General features: G+C 51.4%; 1 protein-coding gene and 1 pseudogene across 2 annotated transcripts; one reads left to right on the forward strand and one right to left on the reverse strand.

The window, feature by feature from the left end:
* Positions 1–1,136: 1,136 nt before the first annotated feature.
* On the reverse strand, positions 1,137–16,053 carry STK11IP (serine/threonine kinase 11 interacting protein). 2 transcript variants are annotated; one of them, XM_055398055.2, is made up of 25 exons: positions 15,978–16,053; positions 15,724–15,796; positions 12,819–13,024; positions 12,538–12,612; positions 12,163–12,258; positions 11,675–11,782; positions 11,479–11,550; positions 10,311–10,437; positions 9,949–10,052; positions 9,734–9,829; positions 9,442–9,483; positions 9,097–9,243; positions 8,835–8,919; positions 7,981–8,286; positions 7,613–7,818; positions 7,193–7,309; positions 6,920–7,094; positions 5,070–5,300; positions 4,878–4,981; positions 3,837–3,934; positions 3,561–3,739; positions 3,271–3,352; positions 3,009–3,079; positions 2,260–2,507; positions 1,137–1,556 (listed from the first exon to the last, which is right to left on the reverse strand). In XM_055398055.2, exons 2-25 carry the CDS (start codon positions 15,782–15,784, stop codon positions 1,407–1,409), a joined length of 3,186 nt encoding a protein of 1,061 aa, XP_055254030.2. In that variant the 5' UTR covers positions 15,785–15,796; positions 15,978–16,053; the 3' UTR covers positions 1,137–1,406. The 2 variants fall into 2 exon arrangements, 1 of the variants encoding a protein (XP_055254030.2); XR_008682157.2 differs by lacking the exons at positions 1,137–1,556; positions 2,260–2,507; positions 15,978–16,053 and having other exon boundaries at positions 3,013–3,079; positions 3,271–3,445; positions 15,724–15,971.
* LOC129538568 (UBX domain-containing protein 2B-like) lies at positions 15,783–24,027 on the forward strand (annotated as a pseudogene).
* The last annotated feature ends 58 nt before the right edge of the window (positions 24,028–24,085 follow it).

Below are 24,085 nucleotides of genomic sequence, written 5' to 3' on the forward strand. Positions count from 1 at the left end.
TCAGCCTCAGTTTCCTCACCTGTAACAAGGCGCCACTGTCTCCCAGGACCTCTGCATGGAGCAGACTATAGCACTGAACTCTGCCTGGCACATACGTGCTCCCGAAATGAAACCCATCTGTGAGTTCTCAAAACCACACACACGCTCAGCCCGAGCCGGGCTCAGGAGTTCAAAGGGAGTCCCCAACACTCCCTTCTCTTCTCACAGGACCCCTGTACACAAAAATATGGGTACCACCACTCCCCTTGGGTTATTCTTGCATGCAGGAAACAGATCCCTACCCAGGCTGCCTCAAGTCAGAGTAGGGGCGTATGCAGTGAAGACCCTTTCAGTGCCTCTTATCTGGCTCAAATTAGCTAAAGCCAAAAAGAAACGAACAGGTCTCCTTTGGCTCACATAACCTAAAATTCCAGGGATATCTGCCTCTGGGCACAGTCGGACCCCAGGACTCCATGGACACCACCCAGACTGGACCTCATTTGCCCCACCTACCTCTCAGCCCCGACTCCCTCTCTCAGCCTGGTTACCCCCTTTCACGATCAGGAGCTTCAGGTTTGTTCTCGCAGCAGCCCTCCTGGGGGAAACCTGCCTCTTTCTTGGTTGTTCTGGCAAAAAGCCAGGCCTGAGGCTTGGTAGGCCAAACCATGGGCATTCCTGAACCACTCACCACGGCTGTGGAGACACAGGTAAAGCAGTGGGGTCAACCCACCCAGGCCCTGGGCTGAACGAAGCAGTGCGGGAGAGAAGAAGGCAGGGACGGAAACCCCCAGATGCCTGCCTGTCCTCCACAGCCTGGCTCTACACACTCGCTCCCCAGTCACACTCCTTTCCAGCTCACGCCACCAGTGGCCTGAGATGCTCGTTAGTCTCCAGCTGAAACTCGAGAGAGTGGGAACCTAACTGGCCCAGCTGTTGGTTGGGCAGGGATTTCCTCGCCAGGCCACATGACAGGCGCTACTGGCTAAGGACGAGTGCCCATGGGTAGGAGTCCAACGTGATCCCATCGGTGGAGCCAAAGCAGGGTTGGAAGATGGTTGGTGTCGCAGTTCAAATGAGGTTGCCTGGCTGGTCCACTATGGAAGAGCCACGGGCGGGGCAGTTTCTGTTAGAAGTGGGGGGACAGCAGGCCTCACGAGTGACACATCCAGGTGCCCCTATGGCATCTGGAATGGAAACAGCTTTATTGATACCTGAGGAAAGTGCAGGAGAAACACTCCTTCTGACCACTCGGCCCATCCCCTGGGGCCAGGTCAACTAGAGGCTGGACTAGTCCTCTCACCCTGCCCGTGCGCCAGGGGTCATCCGGGGCCTTGCTGGCCAGCGCCCAGAGGTCAGCGGCCAGAGTCTGGAAAGAGGACATCTGTAGCCGGGGCTTCTATGGCAGAGGCGGGGCCAGCCTGGCAGCCTCACTGGTCAAGGTCCAGAGCCTCCTGGGTCACAGTTCGGAGTCCGATGGAAAACAGCTCCTCCCAGGGCTTCCGGATCCAAGCCAGCAGGGCCGTCAGCTGCTCCGGACACACAACTCGGAGTGCCCAGAAGCTCTCCAGCCGGGACACCTGGCATACAAGCAGCACTGAGGTGAGCCACACGAGGGCCTCGCCCAAGCAGGGGGGCAGCGGGGCGGGTCTCAGGAGGACCCACTGCCCCTCCCGGTTCAAGGCCTCTTCTCGACCCCAGGCCTATCTCTCTCTGGAAAAGATCCTGACTCTGAGCTTTTAAAACAGAACCCAAATGGCACTGATCGATGACCCCCCAAGAGGGCTTTCCTGTTTACCACTTTGTGTCTTTAATCCTCCCTGCTTTCAGACTGTCACTTCAGTCAACTTCAAGGAATCACTGGCACTCTGTCATTTACGACCTGGGCCCGCTGGTTAACACCCCCCAGTCTCAGAGTCCTCAACTATAATTGAGCTAAAAACCATACTGCCTCCTCACGTAGAGGCTGTAAAAATCATATGGCTGGCGCACAGGCCCAAAGAGACACAAACTCCAAGTAGTGCTTGCTTCATCAGGGCCTCTGAGCTAACACAAGGCCGGGCTTCAAGTCCACAGTGTTCCCACTGCCCATAACGGCTTCCTCACCACTGTCCACACCCCATGACAGCCTCCCAGGTCCCGGCACCCTGTTCTCTGCGTTGCCCCCCATCATGACTGCCTGTGGTTAAGCTCCCTAGAGCCCAGATCCTAGTCTTCCGAGACCCACTTGCTGCACCGCCCCCACCGCCCCCTCCCCACCCCTCTCTCTCACTTGCTCCACACCTCGTCGTAGAAGACCAGCTGCAGGGCCTCCGGGGCCACACGATACAGCAGCACAGAGCTCAGGCTGCTGAGGGGCTGCTGCTCCCTGACGCTCACTGACGGGCCTGGCCCGGGGGATGGGGCCTTCTCAGATGCTTCGCCAGACGCTGCTGGAGGAGGGGGCTCTGCCTGGGACCCTACAGGGTCCTCATCTAACAGGTACAGGGTGGACAGAGTCAGCAACAGGGACACAGGACAGGTAGCGGGTCCTAGGGTATAAGAGACAGAGTGAGGCCCAGAGAAGAAGGCCATGGAAGAGCCCAGACCCCCAGGCCAGTGTCCCAGTGCTGCTCCAGAGAGGAGTGACCACACTGAGGCAGCCACAGCACGGCCTGTGCCTCTGGGGGCCACAGTCCTCCCTTTCCCAAACTCCAGGGATCTCTAGCCTCCAAAACCTCTGAGGCCCAAGTCAAAGGGAACCTGCCCCACTCCCACCCCTACATCTGAAAGATGCACCCGCTTTCCCCTTCACCAAAAGCGTAGGACAAGGCAGACTGAGATGATCTGCTCCACTTCCCACAAAGCCTGGGCCCCAAAGCAAAGGTCCCTGAGCAACAAGACACCCCACGGCATGGCCTGGACCCTCAGAGAGACCGGGACACTGAGACTGTTAATGGGTGGAACTCCACATCCTGGCACTGCAAATTACTACAAAGGCATGAAGAGGTGCCAGGGGGCTGGAGGACTGGAAGTCCAGGGCCGGATCTCACCTTCAACCAGGAACACTCGAAGGTAGAAGAACCGGGGAGGCTCCAAGGAAGAGTCTGTCTTCAGCAGTGGCCTGGGGAGAAGGCGGCAGGCCCAGGAAGGAACGGTCAGCCATGGGGTGGGAAGAGCCACAATGGGGTGGAGTGAGGAGAAGGCCAGGCCCAGGTCAGGAGGCACGGGTGCTCAGACTCCACCCAGGGCTTGTGAGGGGAGGGCCACGCTCCACGAGCAGCCGTCCGGGCCTTGGCCCCCTCCTCAACTCACCAGAGCCTGTGCTTCGGGGTCACCGCCTCCTCCGTGGCACTGGCACTGCTCCTCCGCGTGGGGGGCAGGGACTGCAAGACATCTGGACAGAGCCAGCCGGGGACAGGGAGCCCTCAACGACTCCAGCTCTTCCATCCCAACCTCTCCATACCTTCCCATCCTCCGCGCTGCAGAACTTCCAAGAGGGATGGGTCCTGTTACCCGTCTGTCTTGACTGCAGGCGCCACACCTGGCACTGTGGTCCACAGCCCCCCCGCCCCAGCCTCCCTCCTCCCCCTGCCCCTTCTCACCGGTGAGCTCCTCCAGGAAGGCCCGGCAGCGCTTGGCCTCTCGGGGCAGCAGGACACAGGCCCCCGCCCCGGCTGCCCACTCCAGCCGCAGGCTCTGGCCCGCCAGGCCCAGCTCTATGTGCCGCAGATCCTGCAGGGGAACGGCCAGGGCCAGCTGCAGCCAGCTAGCCGGGGGCCCGCTGTGAAGACGGTGAGGGCAGAGTGGCAGGACAGAGTGAGAGCAGAGTCAGAGCGTGGGGGCCCGGCCCTCCCCTGGCAGCGGCCCCGCCCACTCACCAGATCTCTCCCGTCACCTTCAACACGTAGAATCTTTGGTCAGACACAACCACGAGACACAGACATTCCCCCGGGTGGCCGGCCAATGCCAGTGGCACCTAAGGGGAAGAGGAGGTGGGCAAGAAACAGAGGACTAAGGAGGCGGCCGGCAGATTGAGGGCCGAGCTCCCGCTGATGCCACTCACCACCCCCCCGCCGGCCTCTCCGTCAGCCTCGCTCTCTAGCCCACAGCCCCGCCTGCACTCAGACCCACGTCAGGCTCTTAGCAGGTCTCCCTGATCGTCATCTCACCCCCTCCAGCCCACCCTCTGAGAAGACGACTGCCCCCAAATACAAAACCCACCACCACTCCCCAGCTCCCCAGCCTTCAGAGGCTCCACAGGCCTTGGGATCAAGTCCGAGCTACGCAGCAGACACCAGATGATGCTTCCAGGCTCCTCTCAGGACACCTGCCCCGCCCATAACCTGGCTGCGCCGCTCACAGTCACTTCTCCCCACCAGCTCCTCTCAGGCCTCAGAGCAGTTGCTGCCTCCTTTCCCTAGAACACTCTTTTTCTCCCTCCCATCACTCATCCTGCAGGAAAGAGAGGCTTCCCAGGCCCCCACAGGCTGGATCAGATGCCTATCAAGCACCTGAGCTTGATTCTGGCACGGGCACACCTCATTGTGGCTGCCTGTTCCTCACACCAGGAGGGAGGCTGGAGAGCAAGACTGTGGTACTCTAGGCCCTTAGTGTCCCGAAGTGCGCACAGATCCACAGAGGGATCTGTGGCAACATGGCCAGAGGCTGCACCAGACAGCCCACAGACACCGGCTCCCAGGTGTGCCCCACACCCTGTGAGGGGAGCAGGGTCCTCCCCATGGGAAAGGGGAGACTTTGGAGGCTCAAATACCAAGGAGCATGTCCAGAGCCACACTAAGAGTCACTGCCGGCATTCAAACTGGAAGCCAAGCCTGGTGGCCCCAGAGTGACTGCCCAGACTGTTCGCTGTACTGGAAACAGGCAGCGGGGGCACAAGGCAGGGCCGGGCTGGCACAGACCTTGAGGCAGCACTGGAACTCCTCCTGGGCATCGGTGAACACCTCGACGTCCAGGAAGAGCCGGAGTCGGTGGTCCACGGAGCGGAGGCCGCAGCGCTCAGGGGCTGGGGGTGAGTGGTGGGCCGTCAGCCTGCCTGGGCCACCCCAGCACCCCTTCCCCAACACCACCTGTCTCTGTTTGCCTAGACTCACGCGGGCTGAGGCTCCAACTGTGGTGGTCGTGGGAGGCTGGGGCCTGGGATGGGGCACTGCCAGCCCTGCTGCTGGGGTCACTGTGGCCAGGAGGGTCGTGGACAGCACTCGGGGACTGCGAGGGGGCCAGTGATTGCTCTTCCTGTCCCCGCTCCTCACTGGGGGTTCCCGGGGACACGGCCAGAAGAACCACGTGATCACTACCACAGTATGGACACACAGCAGATGATTCTGGAGGGGGGATGGACACAGCTCATCAACCACACACATACACACACACATACGCACACATAACATCCCTCCCCCCAACCCCGCCCCGCCGTGCTCACAATACTCCCTCCCCACTCTAGGACTCACCTGGGCCCCATCCTCAGCTTCACACGCTCCCCATGCTCCCACCCAACCTGATGCCCTCAGCAGGTCAAACTGCTGACCAATCACTCCCCATCCCAGTGACAGATGAGCAGGCCCACAAGCTCCTCAATACACCTGCCTTCTCATTTCAGGAGGCCGTTTCAGAGAGGGCAACACCCACCCAGGCCCTGCTGTGTGGCCCTTCCACAGCCCTGGGTTGGGCACGTACTTGAGGTCTGAGAGCCCGAAATCAACAGATAAGGGTCAAATTCCAGGTTCCCTGTGCTTGGTTCCCCATCTGTGAGATGGGGATGATGACAATCCTAGAGGGTTGTCAGGACGAGTGAATGGAATTGGGTAAAGAAACCAGGAAAAAGATCAGCGACGAGACAGGAAACACTCTTTGAGCAGCTATGACGTGCTAGAACGTGCTAGACCCTTGAACAGCTGTACCGAAACTCTCCTGACCCTACTATGCAAGTGAGGAAAGCAAAGATGGAGTCACTGATGCGCCCTGCCAAGGCCATGTAGCTGGGATCAAGGTGGCAACTACCGTGAGTGGAAGACCTCGGTTCTGAGCCAGGCACAATGCCTGGTGCTGTTCTGTCACACTGAAATCTCCTCATGTCACGGGGCAAGTCCATCCTCTTCTTTGCTCAGATGAGGTGACTGAGGCTCAGATCAAAAGAGACGGAGCACATAGGAATGCACAAGACTAACGCCACCACTGAAGGGACACCAGGGCCACATGACCCATGGAGTGCAGACAGGGTCTGGGACAGGGTAGGGTTGTTTCTGTTATACACACTGTACTGCTGGGCTTGCAGCTGCCCAGGCCAGTTCAGGTTGGAGAATGAATGAAGAGAACTCAATTTCTGAATAAAATTTAAACCCCTGTTCCAGCTACTGCCAGGAAAAAAAAAAAAAAAAACACGGTTAAAAAAAATCAAACATTTCAGTGCAGGTGTTACCAAGGATATTTTTTTCCTCTTCAGTGTCTTCAAAGACACACCTTTTTGACTGCTCTGCAGTGGAAAAATCTGTCATCTTAACAAACAGAGTGTGAAGAAATGCCATGAAGTGTTACTCAATTGACTCACAGGGTCAGTCAGGGAAGGACAACCTAAGCCCCCTCACACAGCATCCCACTACGGCTGCCAGACAGCCCGGCGCTGCAGGGAGTGCTCATATGTTTTGTGTGGCTTCTGAAATAGTAGCCAAAAAAAAGAAGGGAAATGCTCCAAGTTATGGAAAAATAATGGGTATTTTTAAGCAGTTACAGAGATTGTACTTCCTGACTTAAAAGGAAAAGATGTAGTTTTTTTTTTTTTTGTAAATGTGGCAGGCAGACAGGATTAATTTTTCCTCCAGGCTGAAAAGTTGGCCCCCCTCTCCTTTCTCCCCTAGGGCTTCCCCTCCACACTCCCAGCTCAAAGCCATTTTCCCTGAAGCAGCAGGAGGCACATGGACACTGAGGTCAACAACAGGGCTGGTACCTGTCTTCCGGAACAGCGGCCTCCAGCCTTCCTCACCGTCCAGCCCCAACCTGGGCTCCTCTGGCTTGAATTCACGGCCACAGCGCAGACACTGGAGTCTGTCCCCGGGCGGGGCCCCCGCTTCCTCAAGTTGATGCTGAGAGGTGGCTGCTGGGGTCAGCACAGCTAGCAGCTCCTGAAACAGGGTGGGCCGGACACAGCCGTGAGCAGGACCCACGTCTTAAGGCTTCCAGCCTCCCCCAGCTGCCTGGGCCCCGCGCTAGGTTCCGTCACCTGGACAGCTGCCTGGGCATCCGGCTCCAGCACCACGTAGCGACGCAGCTGCCGGTCGGGGCAAATGTAGGAGAAGCGGAGAACAAGGACGGGGCCCTGGGGTCGTGGATCTGAGCCCTGCACAGGAAGAAGTAGTCAGCGGAATTAGGGTTACGCTGAGAGCATGACGGAAACGATAGCTCTGGACTCCGCAACAATGCTTTCTCTGATAGCCATGCTGCCGCCCAGGAGCTCTGCCCGTCAGCCCAGCCTCCAAGCCTCCTGGGGCCTGCCTCGGCCCCCTTACTGCCCCTCCCCAGCTCCAAGCACAGTGACAGAGCATGGGAAACACCCGGCCCAGCGCCTGCCCAGGTTGCCAAGAGTCAGTTCCAGAAAAAGAGCCTAGCACCCCTTGCAGAAGCCCTGCTCCTTACCACTCACCTCAGGCACCTGCTCGCTCTGGGTCTGGGTCTCTGCCTCTATCTCAGCTGCCTCCAGACTCCGGAGCTCAAGCCGTTGCAGGGTTCGAGCTGCTTGGAGTTCCACCTCAAACAGGTGGCCCGTAGTGACCCAGAGAAAGCACTCCCTGCCCCCCACGCCCTCGCGCCCCTCCAGGGGACACACCAACATGGGCCGGCAGAGCTCCACTGAGGAGAGACGGAGAGTGGGACACCGTGAGGAGGGAGAGGCAGCCAAGACTCAGCCCCTGCTATGGGGCGGCCGCGCAGCCCCATACTTGGGCTCTCCTAACTCCCGGACACACGACCACCACCTGGCTCCGGGCTCCCTCGCGGCCACCGAGTGCTCACCCTCCACTTCACTTTGCTCCTCTCCTCCCTCTTCTCCCTGCTTCTCCAGCTCCTCTTCTCCCTGCTTCTCCAGCTCCTCTTCCTCCTGAGGCTCCGGCTCTGGCCAGACCTCCTCTGCCACTTCCTGTGGAGGCTGCTTCTCAGGGGGTGGAGGGCTGGGCGCAGGCCCTGGGCTCAGGGCGTCTGGGGACAGCGTGCTGAGGGCAGAGGCCTCCAGGTGATTCCGGTACTGCAGCCAGTCGCAGCCAAACCGCTCCCGAAAGCTGCTCATGAGTTCCAGCTCCCGATGCTGCTGCACAAACCAGCCTGGGCAGGTGGGGGAGCACGCGGCTTAGCAAGCCCGGCCCCACCACAACCCCCAGCCGCCCCATCTTCTGGGCATGCTCCGCAGATTGAGATAAAAAAGGGGGTCCGACAGCAGGGGACGGCCAGTTCAGAGGGAAGCCGAAGTCTGCCCTTTCGGCAGCAGGTCCCGAAGCGAAGTTCTATGCGACACTGAAGTCACGTGCAACTCAGAAGCACAAAGCGCCTGCCGCTTAGAGAGATTCAAGAGACAGGGCAGCGCATTTAAGGTCTGGAGACGGCCTCTAGTTTAACCCAGCTTTTCCCTAACTGATGGGGTCATGGAATCCTCTCATTATCCGACCCGCTGACATCCAACAAAGATAACGTGCCCTGAAAAACCCTTTGGAAAGTGCTGCCCAGGAGCAGTCTCTTCTCCTTTCCCCAAACTGAAACAGGAATGATGACGAGGTCCCCGCAATGCTCCACTTCACCAAAAAGAGAAGTCCTCCCGACTAGAAGACTGGAGCGCGTGGGACTGAGGCCGGGGGGCTGGGGCCGGGCTGACTCACCAGTCGGGGAGGGGTCCAGTGTCCGGGGTTCCGGGTCGGTGTCACTGGGTTCTGAGATACTCGCCCGCCTCACGCGGACTCGGCTCTGAGGTTGGAAGAGGGACCCCACGTTCTATGAAAGCCAGTGGCCTCCCACCCAACCCACCCGGAACACCCACCCGCAGGCAAGGACATGCCCTAACCACTCCCAGGACCTCTGTAGCCCAGAGCCCCCATAAACACACCCATGCCCAGGCACGAGGCAGCCTAGGACCCCATTTACCTTCACCTTGCGGAGCGGGGGCTGGGCCACAACGCCCCCTGACGAGGGGCTGTCACTCAAGTCAGGGCCACCAGAGGTTTCGATCGTACTCCCCACGGGCCAGGGCAGAGGTGGTACCATGGTGCTGAGCCCTGAGGACGTGGAGGTCTGGCATGGGACAACAGGAAGGAGACAGAGGTCAGATCAGGGCACACCGCTCTACTGCCCACGCTCACCGAGAGACAGGGCCGACCTTCCAGCTGATGGGACAGACCCTTCCTCAACACCCCTCCATTTCCCTCGGCTAGCGCCCTCCCTTCACCTCCTCCCAAATTGATTCCGCCCCGTCACTCCCACCACACAAACCTGTAAATCAGTCAGTGACAAGGTCCTTCCATCAAGAAGGAACTAAGCAAAGATAAAAGGGGAGGGTGGTGTCAGTGGGGAGCACACACTTTGGGGAGCCCCTAGCCAGGGCTGGGAGCCCTCCTAGTCCTGTAAGGACCAGCAAGTTCGGTGAGGGGGAAAGGCATAATAAGCCAGCATTCTGAGGCCTCGGTCCCTCACCAAGGGATGTGGGGAAAGGCAAGAGCATGCAGGGGTGAGGGAGGCCAAGGCAGGAAAGGGAACACAAAGCGGACACAGGCAGACCACTCACCCCAGCAGCAGAGTCCCTGGCACGGGGCGACAAGTACCGGGCGGTGGCCACTCGGTGTTCAGGGTGGAACCACAAAGGGTTCCCCTCCAGGTAGAGCTGGGCACAGGAAGAGGAGACTGAGGTGGGCCTTGGGCCTCCTTATGAAGAAGGGAGCTGACCAGCTCAGCGTGGGGGTGGGGTGGGGGAGGGCACGAAGCCGGCTCCCCAGGTCTCACCGTGCGGAGCTCCGCCAGCAGCCACAGTGGCGCCAGCTCCCTGTGTCTCTCCAGCAGGTTGTAGGCCACATCCAGGTGCCGCAGGTTCCGTAGCTGTTCCAGGCCTGGGGCAGAGATGACAGGGGAGCTGTGAGCAAGGCTGTGGGTGAGCAAGGGTGGAGGGGCGTGGGGTGGGGTGGAGTGAGGGGGCGTGCTGGGGGAAGGCACGGCAGAAAGGCCAGCCTGGGCACCCCACACCTGTCTGAAGGCCGCAGGAGGCTCTGGCAGGCACACGGATCCCAGGCCACTCTGAGTCTCATACCACCCCCATTCCCTTTCACGCTGGACACCCCCCCAGCACCCCAGCACACTCCCCGACTCACCATGTAGGCTCTGGAGCTCATTGCCCCGCAGAATCAGGGTTCCCAGAGCAGCCCCCGACGGTCCCATTTTCGGCACCAAACGCAGATGGTTGTAAGAGATGTCCAGGTGACAGAGCTCAGACAAATCCTGGGAGGGGACGGAGAGAGCAGTGACGGAGAGTCTCTCCCTCACCACACTCTAGCCAGGCTTCTCTGCATCCCTTCTTGACTAAGCCTCAAACTTGGCCTACAGAGACTACAGATGCTCAGCACAAATGATTCCACCTGCCCATCTATCAACCCCCACATTAAGACGAACAAATCTACCAGCTTCTCACAGCTCCGGAATGATCACCCCAGTCCCCTGAGGTCACTGCCCAGGAAAACTCAAGGTGGCCGCAGGATTTAGTTTGCTTCAGACAACACCTGAAAGATAGGGCCCGGCTCTCTGCCTCCGTGGGACTTTGACGAGAGCCAGTTAGCAAACCAGACAGGTTCACTGGGCTAACGCCCCTTCCTGTTTTTAGTACACGTCCACTTTCCCAACTCCACTTCAGAGGAACCCGACTAGGGTTTGGTCAAAGAGAGAATCTGCCCAAGCCCCCACTGTCCCACTTCCCACTGCCTTTTTCCCCTGAAAATTTTCCCTTGAAAATGCTCCCCTCTGGAGTTCAATTCACACTGAAAAGCTTATGGCTGATTAACACAGTTTAACTACTAATTAAATATCACCAATAGTTTTTTGCCATTTTAACCAGAATCCAGCTTTATCTCTGACAGGGAGACATGGGAGAAGGGTTCTTCAAGTTCACCATGAAAGCTACCCTTTAGTGAGCTAGACCCTGAGCTAAGTAACATCAGATACTCTTCACAGTCATTTTCATACTATAAAAGTAGGTACCCCTATGACATGTACTTTACAGATAAAAAAAGTGAGAGGTTAACTAATTTGTCCCACGGAGATTAGGAGTTGAGGTTTGAACACTGGTTTGTCTTATGCCAGAGTCTGTGCCTCCAAAGAGTACTGCCTCCCAGGATGCGACTCCATAGGGAGTAGGGGTGGGGAAGAGGGGGTTGGCAGGTGGGAGGCAAGAGCAAGGTGGGAGCAAAAGGAGTCTAGAAGAGAAGGTCTGAGCAGAACAAGTGGAGGCCCAGGTGGCACCCGCCCAGCCAGGCTGTTCATACTCACCATCAGGAAGCCCTTGCAATCCTGGACTTGATTGTGGCTCAAGTTCAAGAAGCGAAGAGCTGACAAGAGACGCTGAGGGTGGATAGGACGGGAAGCAGAAAATCAGATGTCCCCAGGCAGCCAACTGACCCTCCACCCTAAGGGTCCATCCCTGTCGTTCCCCAGTTTTCCAAATCCCCTCCTGAGGCTCGCTCACCAGGGAGCTGTCTAAGGCAGTCAGGGCATTGTAGCTGAAGTCGGCAGACAGCAGAGCCAGCCAGGGCAGGGCAGAGCAGAGGTCACCACCGCAGGCTGACAGCAGCTCCTGCGCAGACAGGAGGGTGCTATTACCTCCACTCTCCGCCCCCCACCACGCCAAGGCCATGCTCTGTCACCTGCCCATGCGTTCACTCTATATACTGAGCTCTGTCTGGAAACGCAGACTTAAAGAAAGCCCAGGGCCCCCTTCCCAAGGAATGTGAGCAGACAGAGCAGAGGGGGCAGTAGACGTGAGAATGTCAAACATGATATGCTAGGTGTGACTGTAAACTAGACGGGCAGAGAGTGCTGTGGGAACACAGCAGAGGGAGTGAAGACACTGTCTGGCAGGAGGCAGGGCAGGCTGCAGAGAAGGGGGAACATCAGAGCTTGGTCCTCCACGTCCCTCAGGACAAGGCTGCCGGGCTTGCCCCTGACCTTCCTTACCTCTAATGCCTGGAGGCTCCTGCTGCAGATCAGGGTCTCCAGCTGGGAATAGATGCCACGGAGGCCACGGAGGCAGTGGAGGGGGACACCTCGGAGCTGGAGCAAGGGAAGGGAAGGAGGGAAGGAGGGAGACTGAACTGCACAGAGGACAGATGTCTCATCCCCACCTCCCAATGGGGAGGAGGGGAATGATGACAAAGCCACCTATGGTTCAGGGCAGCCTTAAATGGAAGAGTAGGTGGTGCAACACTGCAGAGCAACAAGCACACTTCAGTCTGCCCCCCCACACCCCACCAAGAGGCCACCTCCCTGTCCCTGCCCCAAATGTCTGCTCAAGCCAGGTTTTGTGCACCAACATCCCCCAGTGCCCCATACCTCCAGCTGCCGAAGAGACTTGAAGGGAAAAATTTTGATGGGCCCTGAGAGGCCAAGACCTGGGACATGGACCAGCTAAAAAAAAAACAAAACTACTCAGGTCACTGAAGCCCGGCACACGTCCGTTTCCTTGGCCTCTCTTCCCCAGCACTGCGAAGCACAGCTCCCTCCTCACCTGGGTCTGGGCCCTGTAGATTTTGGGCATGCAAGCCACACCCCCAGCCCCACCTCCACTCTTCTCTTGTGCTCTCAGTACCCCGACCCCGTCCCCACCCCAGAACCTTGAGTGAAAGCGTTTTCTGCAGCACGTCAAAGAGGAACTGAAGCTGGAGGATGATGGGTGAGTCGGCAGGGTGGGAGGGCAGAGCCACAAAGCCTGTCTGGCCAGGGCCCCATGGCCCCAGATGCAGCTCAAATACGTGGCTCAGGTGCTGCAATGTGGCAGTCAGCAGGGTCAGAGTGCTACGGCCAGACAGCACCACATCCCCTACAGGGAGAGGGGCAGACAAGAGAAGAACATAAAAAAAGGCTCTTTCAATTTATTCTAAGACTTACGACCCCAGGATACACCCACTCCCATTCATACACCCATTCCCATTCTCCACAACAGGATCAAACTTCACCAATCTTCCTTGCTCAAAAGTCTTCAATGTTTCTCCTCTATCTTTCAAAACGTCCTAACTTTTCTGCCTGATAGACTGCTTCACTACAAGACTCCGCCTTTTCTAAATTTCCCTTTGCCTTCTGCTCAAAAGAGCCTGGCGTACTCACAGTGCTGGCAATGGCACTGGTTCCCAGCTTCCTCATTTTCTGACACACCCCCTAAACTCCGCCCAGCTCAAGACCCACCTTCTCCAGGAATCTCTCCCAGCATGCACCGCTGCTGAACTTTTCATAATTACTCACTCTATATGAGAGCAAACGACAAGTTTTATCTGTATTTCTTTGTCTCATTGTACAACGAACATGTGCACTTATAGAAACTTTCAAACAACACTAAAATGCACGTCAAAAAAGTAACCACTCATTTAAGCACTAAGGTATTGTTACTGCTCTCCACGTTAAAACTGCTTTCTCTGGTCCTCGAGGGCATCTTGTGGTATTCATTACTGCATCTTAAAAAATACAGCTACAAGGTCCTACTGTATAGAGCAAGGAGCTATATTCAATACCTTGTGATAAACCACAGTGGAAAAGGATACTTAGAATGTATATGTGTGTATAACTGAGTCACTTTGCTATACAGCAGAGCTTGGCACAACACTGTAAATTAATTATACTTCAATAAAAATAAGTAAAATTACAAGGTAGGTACAGAGATTTTTAAGTTTCTTGGAAAAAATAAGGATTGACTAGAAGGATTTTGCAGAAATAATACAGAGAGATCCCCATACCCTTATACATAACCACCAATGATTTTATTTTATATGGAGTACAATATCAAAATCAGGAAATTAGCATTGTGGACAAGGTGTACATATAGTTCTATGCCATTCTGTTACACGTAGGTTCCTATATCTACTCCCACAACCAAGATATAAAACTATTCCATCACTGCAACACTCTCCCTCCTGCTACACCTTTAGTCACTTGTGTGCCTGTACGCATGGACTCACACACACACTCCCCCCATCAGACCTGACCTCTGGAACGAAGCCAGATTCTTTCTAAATAAGTTATCAAATCCTACAACCTTGTATGAAGAATTTTCTATGTACTAGACTGTAAGGATAAATACAGAGAAGGTTCAAGGACTCTCCCTACCCCGAAAGAGCCTCCCAGTCTAGAAGAGGAGATAAGACATGCGCACAGTTAATACTACAAGCCAGAAAGCAAAAATGCTATACAGATACCATCAACAGGAGTGCAGAGAGATGGAAAGGCAGCTAACATTGAATAATATGTGCCAGACATACGTTACTCCATTTAAACTTCACCAAAATCTCTGAAAAAGCACTATTAATACCTTCTTACAAATATGGAAACTGGAGTGCAGAAACATTAAGAATCTCAATTGAGATCATAAATCTGATAAGAAGTTGTTACTTACAACTGTTCTCAAAGCCAGCCAGAATTTCTACAACTAAGGCCAACCATTACTGAACAACTACAAAGGCTCCACTGAGCCTAGGCTCAAAAGAAACTATAATAATTACTACCAATTTTGAGTGCTTACTATATATGCAATCATTGTTCTAAATGCTTTAAGTAAATTAAAATGAATCTCCATAGCAATCTTTCAGTTAAGTACAATCATTATCCCATTTTGCTGATGAGGAAGAACTAAGGTTCAGAAAACTTGAACAATTTGGTCATGTTTGAAAGAGCTGGGATTCCAACCCAGGGGCTTTTAATTATCCTATACTTCATGCTTTGCCACTGTCAACTACAAATTGGCACTTGCCACTGGCACTCGTCATCCACCACCTCTACAAGGATTAAATCATGTGCTACTGCAGCTGCTGATTCTCAATACCCCCAAAAAGAGTTTAGGGTGGAGAGCAGAAATGAGGAACTCGGTGCTCTGGAACAACAAAAAAAAAAACCTGGCACCACAGGTCTTCGGATAGTCACATATTTTCAGGAGCCAATTTTATTATGAGCCCAATTCCTGTATCTCTTCACATCTAGCACTTCTCATAAAAACACTAAAATCCTTCGTGGTGACAATTACTACTGCTCATCACTAGCAGAAACGGTCTGCAAAAAAATATGTGCTTGATAGCATTTACTCTCCCTTCACCAAAATCACATATATACTGACCTTACTCCCTACCTCTTAGGAGCAGTTTCTCAGAGCCATCTGAGATGCCAGCTCATGGACTATAGTCCTCATTTTGCCCAAATAACACTTTTTTTAAGTTAGCACCACAGATTAACGATTATGACTAGTCCTTGGTCTAGAAGGGCTTTCGGCCAAGTAACGATCACTCCCCTCTATGAGTATCAGAGAACGCATGAAGACAGTGGCACCCAAGTTTGGCCAAGAAGGATGGCTAAGGTTTAGACAGTCAAAGAGCGACAGAGCGAACAAACTCTGGGAGGGGTAGAGAAATTAATTCTTTGACACCCAAACCCTCGTGACCCTAAACAGCTGTAACCTCACGACTCCTAACGAGGCAAGTCTCTGGAACGTAGGAAGTTGCCCCTCTCGCCCAGCCCCAGCCCAACCGGAAGTTCACTCACCGGACTCGCGCAGAAGCCCCGCGAGCTTCCACACCAGAGAGTCCCGCGGGGCGGTCGTCATGGCCACAGGACGCTGGGGGCGGAGCCAGAGAAAAGAGGAAGCGGAAGAGCTTCAGGTGGTAGCAGTGCCAAAACGCCAGGACGTCCGCGCAAACCGAAGCCTCGCGGAGAAAAAAAAAGCAAACAAGTGGGCGAGAAAGAGCTGCTCTTTGGTTCCCTTTCAAAGAGCATAAGGCCTGACCAGCCAGACTGACCTTCCTGTGTGATCCTCCCACCAGCTCTACAGCCGGGCGCCTATCAATAATAGACAGGAAGTCCCGCCCCGGAAGAGAGACGCTCGGAAGGGAACGGCCGAAAAGTAAGCCTGCGCTGCCGGAAACCATGTCGTAAGTAGTGCGAACGTGTCGAATGGGGGCGGTCCCCGCTGGTTCCGGAGAAGGTGGTCCTTTCCTGTCTCAGCTTCCTGAGTCCAGACTCCAGTCCCAAGCTGGGCCTCCACCGTCTCTTCCCCTCTGTGGGCCCCGCAAGGCTTGAGACAGCCACTGAGCTCGGCTGGGGCCGCTCCGGGTCAGTGAGGGAAATCTGACTCCTTGTTTGCAGACTGAGCGGGGAAGCAAAGTTGAGAGAAAAGGAGTTTTCTGGTACTGAGGAAAAGACTCATCCAAACACTCCTTTTTCAGTTAAAGGAGAACGTGTCCGCCATGGGAGGCAGTTTTTTCACATCTGTGTGAAAGAGCTGGGGCTGGCGGAGGTGCCGTTTCTGGGGTCCCTTCAACCGTTTTTCCTTCATCTTCCTCCAGACTCGCTTTCTTTTTCCTTCGTGAATATCAGTCATCAGTCAGTTAGTCGCTCAGTCGTGTCCGACTCTGCGACCCCAGCCTCCCACATTAGCTTCGTAACGCTCCATGTGCACCACGTCCTTTATTTTTCCTTTGTTTCGACTCCTAACATTTAAATTTAAAAGTTATTGTTTCGAGTTTGAAAATGTGAAAATAGATTCACAAAAGCCTAGGTTGCTTGGGAAGGTCATTCAATTAGTAACCGATAGCTCCGGGACTGTCGAGTTCCCATTGTAGCTTTCACCTGGTCCCGGTCAAATACAGACGTCGACTACAGAATTAACGAGTAATGCCTCTTAACAGAATTTGTTTTCAGGGAGGGTTTTTTTGTTGTTTGTTTTTTAATGCCCAAACTTCTGATTTGAACTGAACTGAGGCCAGTTGAGAGTAGGAATAAGGTCATAGTCATTTTTATTCCGAGTTACAAAATTTGAAGGATCTTCTTTTCTGAAGACAAAATATTTGAAATGGCAACTTATGCCTCTAAAGCACACAACTTGGCGACTATGGCATACTATGTGTGACTTGAACCCAGAGGCTAAAAGAAGTGAAACAGACTAACAGCACATCATGAACAGCAAAGCAGTATACAAATATAAAGTAACAGTGGGACCTCAGTATATTTTTGTTGATTATTAGTCCCATAAAGGTGATGATTATCAGTCGCTGTTTATCAGAGGCCTGGAACTAGGGAGTGGGTTCTCCCATAGGACTACTGCTAATTCTAACCTTTTTAGACAAGAAGAGACAGATGTTTCTGACATTGCAGTGCTTTGAAATCAATTTCAGGGGTGCCTCTCCAGCCCACAGAGTTTTTCACCATTCATAGGGGTAAGCCACCCCCAACCCCCTAGCCAGATTTGTTTTGCATTCCCTTGAATGTAAAAGTGGGAACAAAGAGCAGCAAAGAAAGCTTAACTGGAAGAAGAAAATAGCTCCTGAGAGAGCAGCAACAAGAGACTAAGCAGCTTTTATTTTCCAGCCCTTGGTGAGGCCCATTCCCCTTTCTGCCCTTGCCTGGAGGGGAGGCCTTGGCCACCTTCCAATGAATTCTCCCCACCCCACCCCACTCCCTTTCTTCCCTCTAAGTTAGTGTATTTCTGTAATGTGCTGCCATAAGGACCTGGATTAAGACAAAACCTTTGCAAAAACTTAGAAGTCTTAAAGGGAAAAAAATTACCCTTTTACCATAACAGAAACAAAGAAAAGACAGCATATACCTATATTTTGAGAAATAATGCAATATCTATATGAAGAAAACCAGAGAATTTTAAGGACATTAGAAATGACCTAAGTAATTGAAAAGATAACATGTTCTAATGAAAAGATTCAATATTATACTGATGTCAATTTAATGTAATTTCCATCAAAATTTCAATGGTAAGATTTTGGAACTCGACAAGTTGATTCTAAAATTCCTCTGGAAGACTAAACATACGAGCACTGCCAAGAAACTTCAAGGAGAAAATAGAACAAGAGGCACTTAGAGGGGCCATGCCCTACCAGATAGCAGAGTGACCTATGAAGCCACAGTAACCAAAGCAGCATGATACTGACAAAGAGACAAATATCGACAGAAACAACTAAGATTACATGGCAGGTTTTTTTTTTACTCTCTCTCTTTTTGGACTTCCCTGGCGGCTCAGAAGGTAAAGCGTCTGTCTATCAATGCAGGAGACCTGGGTTCGATCCCTGGGTCGGGAAGATTCCCTGGAGAAGGAAATGGCAACCCACTCCAGTACTCTTGCCTAGAAAATCCCATGGACAGAGGAGCCTGGTGCAGGCGCCTCTGTCCATGGGGTCGCAGAGTCGGACACGACTGAGCGATTTCACTTTCTCTTTTTAGTCACTAAGTCATTACCAACTTGCCATCACATGGAATGTAGCCTTCCAGGCTCTGTCCATGGGATTCTCCAGGCAAGAATACTGGAGTGGGTTGCCATTTCCTCTCCAATTGACTTTAATGGTATAAAAAAGTGAGTTGTTCCATAGTCTTGGATAGTCTTGGAACAACTAGCTTTCCATCTGAAAAAAACTTAAGTTCCTAACCTTACATCACACAGATTAAATTCCAGGAGGATCAAAGAGCTGAACATTGTTTTAAAAATTAACTCTAAGGACTCTTTAAAGTTTGAAGTTCAAATTCACCCCCTAAAGAATTATTATCTTAATTTTAAAAACATGCCATGTCATTTCAAAAAAAATATCCTTAGAAAATAATATACAGGCCTTGCTACTGCATAATTGCATATTTTTCAGTTGATAAGTCATGTCTGACTCTTTGTACTCCAAAGAGCTGCAGCATGCCAGGTTCCCCTGTCCTTCACTACCTTCCTGAGTTTGCTCAAAACTCAGGTCCATTGAGTTAGTGATGCCATCTAACTGTCTCATCCTCTGTAGCCCCATTCTTCTCTTGCTCTCAATCTTTCCCAGCATCAGGGACTTTTCCATATTATCGTGAATGAAATTATGTTTCTCAAAGAAATGCTATGACATTATGCTCTTAATTTACAAACACCCTTCTGAGTTTTATGCCACAAGACTCACACTCCACCTAAAATCAGAAATGTGCATCAGGTTTCATCTCCATATTATTGTGTGAGGAGGAAAGTGAGCTATAAGCAGCTGTCACTGCTAGCTTCCCTGACACCTCAAGTTCCCTGGGGTAGCATCCGCAAAATGCTTGTTAGTAAAGGGGTGAAGGAAGCTGTGCTGGTGACTAGCTTAGGCAGCAAGGAAGGAGAGAAGGAAGGAAAGGTATCTTCATACAAGAATGACAAAATCAACCACCAGAGAATGTAAACCTCAGCATCCTGGTCCAGTGCTTGTTTGTTTCTGCAGCCTTGGAGCATGCAATCCCCTGGACTATTGCACATGGGGGAACAGAAGTAATAGTTCATATTTAGGACGTGAGCCTCATCTCTGACCTGGACCTCACCACTCTGGTGCAACAGCCTCCTGCAGCAGATCAGATGACCGAAACCTAAGGATTCCTTCGTAATGAAAATTTCACACTTGAAATTGCATTGTGGGTAGGAAGGGTGAAATTGGATGCTTTGTTTCATCAACTGGGTATCTTCGTTGAGTGGAAAGGCGAGGGTTGGGGGGAACATGGAATGAAGAAGTGCAAATATTAACCTCCAAAAGTAGATTTTGGTAAAAGAGTTTGTACTAGTTAGTCTGTGTGCCTGGCACCCACAGCCCCGGAATTCAGTGGTCAGAGGCAGTCTGTGTTAGAACCACATATCATGTCTCTTGGCTCCACTCCCAGACTGAGCCACAAAAGACTGGTCCAGGAACTGACCGAGGCACCACAAACGCATGGGACACATCGGCAGTATTGGAGGAGATCTGGCTTGAGAACTCTGCGTTGGACCTCAACTCGGCAAGCCCATCCTGCCTGGTTACAGGACAGACTGAATGTTAGGGGCACGGAGGGAAAGCTGGAGAGGCAAAAGCCAAGTTCAGTGCGAAATCAGTGAAAGTCGGAGAACGAACAGCTGGCTGAGAGGCTGCAAAATAATGTTTCAGTGACCCAGCAGCAGCCATGGTCACCCAGCCCAGGAGGAATTGCAGTTCTGCACTGGAGAAGGAAATGGCAACCCACTCCAGTGTTCTTGCCTGGAGAATCTCAGGGATGGTGGAGCCTGGTGGGCTGCCGTCTATGGGGTCGCACAGAGTCGGACACGACTGAAGCGACTTAGCAGCAGCAGCACAAAGCACACTGAGGGATTCCCTGTGTGGCTTTATAGTAAACCTGAGGTCACCTGAGAGTGCCTTTAATTCTTTTCATTATCTATCCTGGCATCCCATGGAATCTGAGAAGAGGGCTAAGAAGGGCTATAAAAAGATTGACCTTCGGTTTAATTCAGAACACAAAAAGGGAAAGATGGTATGAGAACCACATTCGCTGTTCAAGCTCATGGGAAAACAGCAAAAGCCTGATAGAAGCTGAGAGTGGAGGCAGCTATGGAGACGAGAAGAAAGCGGCCAAAAGTCACTGTTTCAGGCATAACCCATACAAGACCTGTTGACAAAGACAGGTACATATGTGACAAGTGTCTGCCATCTCAGTTCTGCCTACATGCAAGGCTGGAGAAAGGAAAGAAACGGTGCACAGCACGGGAAGAAGGTGCAAATAGAATAGCAATAAAAACCTGCAAAGTGAAACAAAGACAAGTGAGATCAGAGAGCTTAGGGTCTCCAGGACTGAGGGAAGGGGAAAGGCAGAGCCTGCTTTGGAATCTCAGAGCTTGTGTAGAACCTCAAACTTCGAGCACTCTTTCACTCATTCGACCAGTATTTACTGAGCCCTGACTATGTGCCAGATTCTTTGCTGCATTCCGGGTAGATAGAGACAACAACAGTGCGGCTCTTGTTCTCAAGAGCTGGCAGTGTGGTGGAAGAGACTCCAGCAATCACGTCTCAACATTGTATGTGCTTCCTATCATTGCTGTAACAAATGACACCAAACAGTTGCTTGAAGCAACACATGTTTATTAACTTATAATTGTGACGATCAGGAGTTCAAAATGGATCTCACTGGGCTAAAAATTAAAGTGTCCTCGGGGCTTTGTTTCTTTCTGGAGGTTCCAGGGGAGAATCTGTTTCCTCCTCTTTTCCAGCTGCCTGCATCCCTGGTGGGCGGCCCCCTTCTATCTTCTCAGCCAGCAATGACTGAGTCTTTTTCACATCACATCACTCTTGACACTGACCCTTCTGATTCCCTCTTCTCCATTTAAAAAGGATCATTTTGATTACATTGGACTCACCTGGGTGCTCCAAAATACTTATTTTGTGTTCAGTTGATTTACAACTTGAGTGCCATCTACAATCTTAATTCTCCCTTGCCATATAACATAACATTTTTAATTGAATAAATTTGACATATAACATTGTGTAAATTTATTAGAGTGTACGTGTAACATTTGCCCAGTTCTGGGAATTAGGACATAGACCTCTTTGGAGGGAGGGGCCATTATGCTGCCTATCACAAGCGTGATGCATGTTATAGTAGAGATAGTGATATGGGAGATGGGTCTCATCCCAGACTGGAAACTGAGTTCCTGATGCAGCCTCCCACTCTCATCCCAGATAGTTAGAAATAACAGAAAACATATAAAAATAGGTAAATAAATTCATAATCACCCTGGATAACAAGGAGAGCCCTTAGTGGTTCAGAAACCATGAGGAGTCCCTGAAAGAAGGATGGCAAATGGAAACTGGACAGACAAGAAGATCACAGCCCCAAAGACTGCCGCAGGAGTTGAAAATAGCCGCAAGAGCATGCCATGCCCAGAGAGGGCAGACCCTGGGAGCTCCCGGCCTCAGGAGTCATCAACAGCTCACTGATTATTCAGCGTGCTGCAGCCTGTCAGCCACTCCACACATGCTCTCCCTTCTTGTCTCCTGGGGCCACGAAATTTCAACAGGAGTATATGCCTTCAGGTGGGAGCAGTGGATATAAGATCATCAGATGGAGAAAAAGGACAGTGTTCTTGGTGACTGGTGACATAAAGGAGGAAAAGGGAGCACCTGATTGTGGAAGATGAGCTGCCAAAACATCCTACCTCTGAGTATATCCCCCTGCCCACAGTAACTGACGATGATGTATACCATGACATTATCTCATACCCCTTTTGCTAAAGAGTGTACAGTCACACAGGAATCTGAGGTAAAGGAGGAGCCTCCAACTAATAATTACCAAACATTGGGAGAAAGCATCTTAAAAGAGACAGCAGTGCATAGAGGAACTTTCATGCAGTGAAATAAATCATAGAGCCAAAACAAGACTTTAGAAGAATTATAACGTTCTTGGGTGGAAAAAGATATCACACTGACTTTTTCTTATCAACTGAAAAATTGAACATGATTATGAAGCAACAAAAATCCTCAAAAGAGTGATCAGAGTAAACCCAGGTAAAGGATACGTGTGTGACCAGGAGGATTGAGCAAATATGTGTTTTTCCAGCACATAGCTCGACACCAAATATACAAAGTATTTTTTTTTTAACTAAGATACCCAGAGGATTGATCTAACACTTTCAACATCAGCTAATAATAAGGCTCTGAAGGAGAAAACAGAATATGAAATGAAATTATACACAAAGGAACAAAATATCCTAGCAATGAAGAAAAAAAACATGAATCTTCAGTTTGAAAGGTCCCATCAAATGCCAATTAGGATCCCTTTTACAAATTAATATGAGATTTAGTGTGACACAATTTCAGATGCATGGTAAGGAGGAAATATTGAAAATTTCCGATGGGGAAAAATAGATGAAGTACAGAAGTATGAGAATCATATGAGCATTAAATCTCATTGAAAACCAGGATACAAGAAGCAGAGGGAATTTTTCAAAATTCAGAGGAAAAAATATTTGACTCTATACTCACAGCCCAACCATCATCATTCAAGTGCAAAAATGAAAAAGACTTTTTCTGTTGCAAAGGATTCAGAAAGTTTATCACCTACAGACTTACTCTGAAATAAATAATAAAAGAAGGTAGGTCAGTACTAAGAAAAATGAGCCCAAGAAAAAGGCAAAAAGCAATGGTCAGCAAAGACTTCAGTAAATTTATTCAAACTAAAGAACTTCCCAACCCAGGAATCAAACCAGGGTCTCCTGCATGCAGATGGATTCTTTACCAACTGAGCTATCAGGGAAGCCCTCTCAAACTAAAGAGTAGGACAAAGTGTGGAGGGGGGGCAGTGTGTGGGGAAAAACATTAAAAGCATAAGAAGCCAGGAGTTGGTGGCAGATGGTGAAGGCAGCACTTTGCCAAAGAGTAGGAAAGGAAGTCTTCAGAGCTGTGGCCCACACAAGCACAGGATTTACAGAATTTAATATAAGTATGAAGATCTAGCCAGCAGACATGAAAACAACCAAAGCGATGATGTATCAAGAAATAAATTAGCAGAACTGTATAAAGACAAAGTGAAATGGAAATCTTCAAAATCTGATAGACCTAAAATTAGTCTTTAAGAGCCCACAGATGTTTTCCCACTACTGGGGAAAACATTCACTTGTTTAAGGAGCCGATGACCACGTCATTCCGTCACCACATCATTCCATCGTTAAGGTTCCATTCAAGTGAACATGGATACAGGGGATTACATATAATTCAACCTTCTACTGGGGAAATTGTGAATAAGCTAAAGAGGCAAGGGAACATGGGACTGCACCTCTGAGTGAAGCTTCAGGTGCTTTGGGTCATGAGAAATCTAAGTCATCTACAGGTGGAGGATAGAGATTGGGTCATTCCTTTTGTAAATGATCTGAATACATCAATGGAGAAAATCAGCAGCCAGATGTTAGATTCTGCTTAAACTGAAGCAGCAGCTTCAAATTATTTGATGGGGAATTGAGACCTTACAATGACCCAACGAATGTTCAATTTCTGAAGTCTGTTAAGGGTAACTGTCTTTGCATGTATGCCTGTAATTCAGCAACTAATATTATAAATCCTTTAAACTGGTGTTATTTTATTCATTTATTTTTAATTGACTGATAATTGCTTTA

The sequence above is a fragment of the Moschus berezovskii genome, chromosome 2 (genome assembly GCF_049115385.1).
Source record: "Moschus berezovskii isolate FMDL1 chromosome 2, NW_MosBer_1.0, whole genome shotgun sequence".
Classification (NCBI taxonomy): domain Eukaryota; kingdom Metazoa; phylum Chordata; class Mammalia; order Artiodactyla; family Moschidae; genus Moschus; species Moschus berezovskii.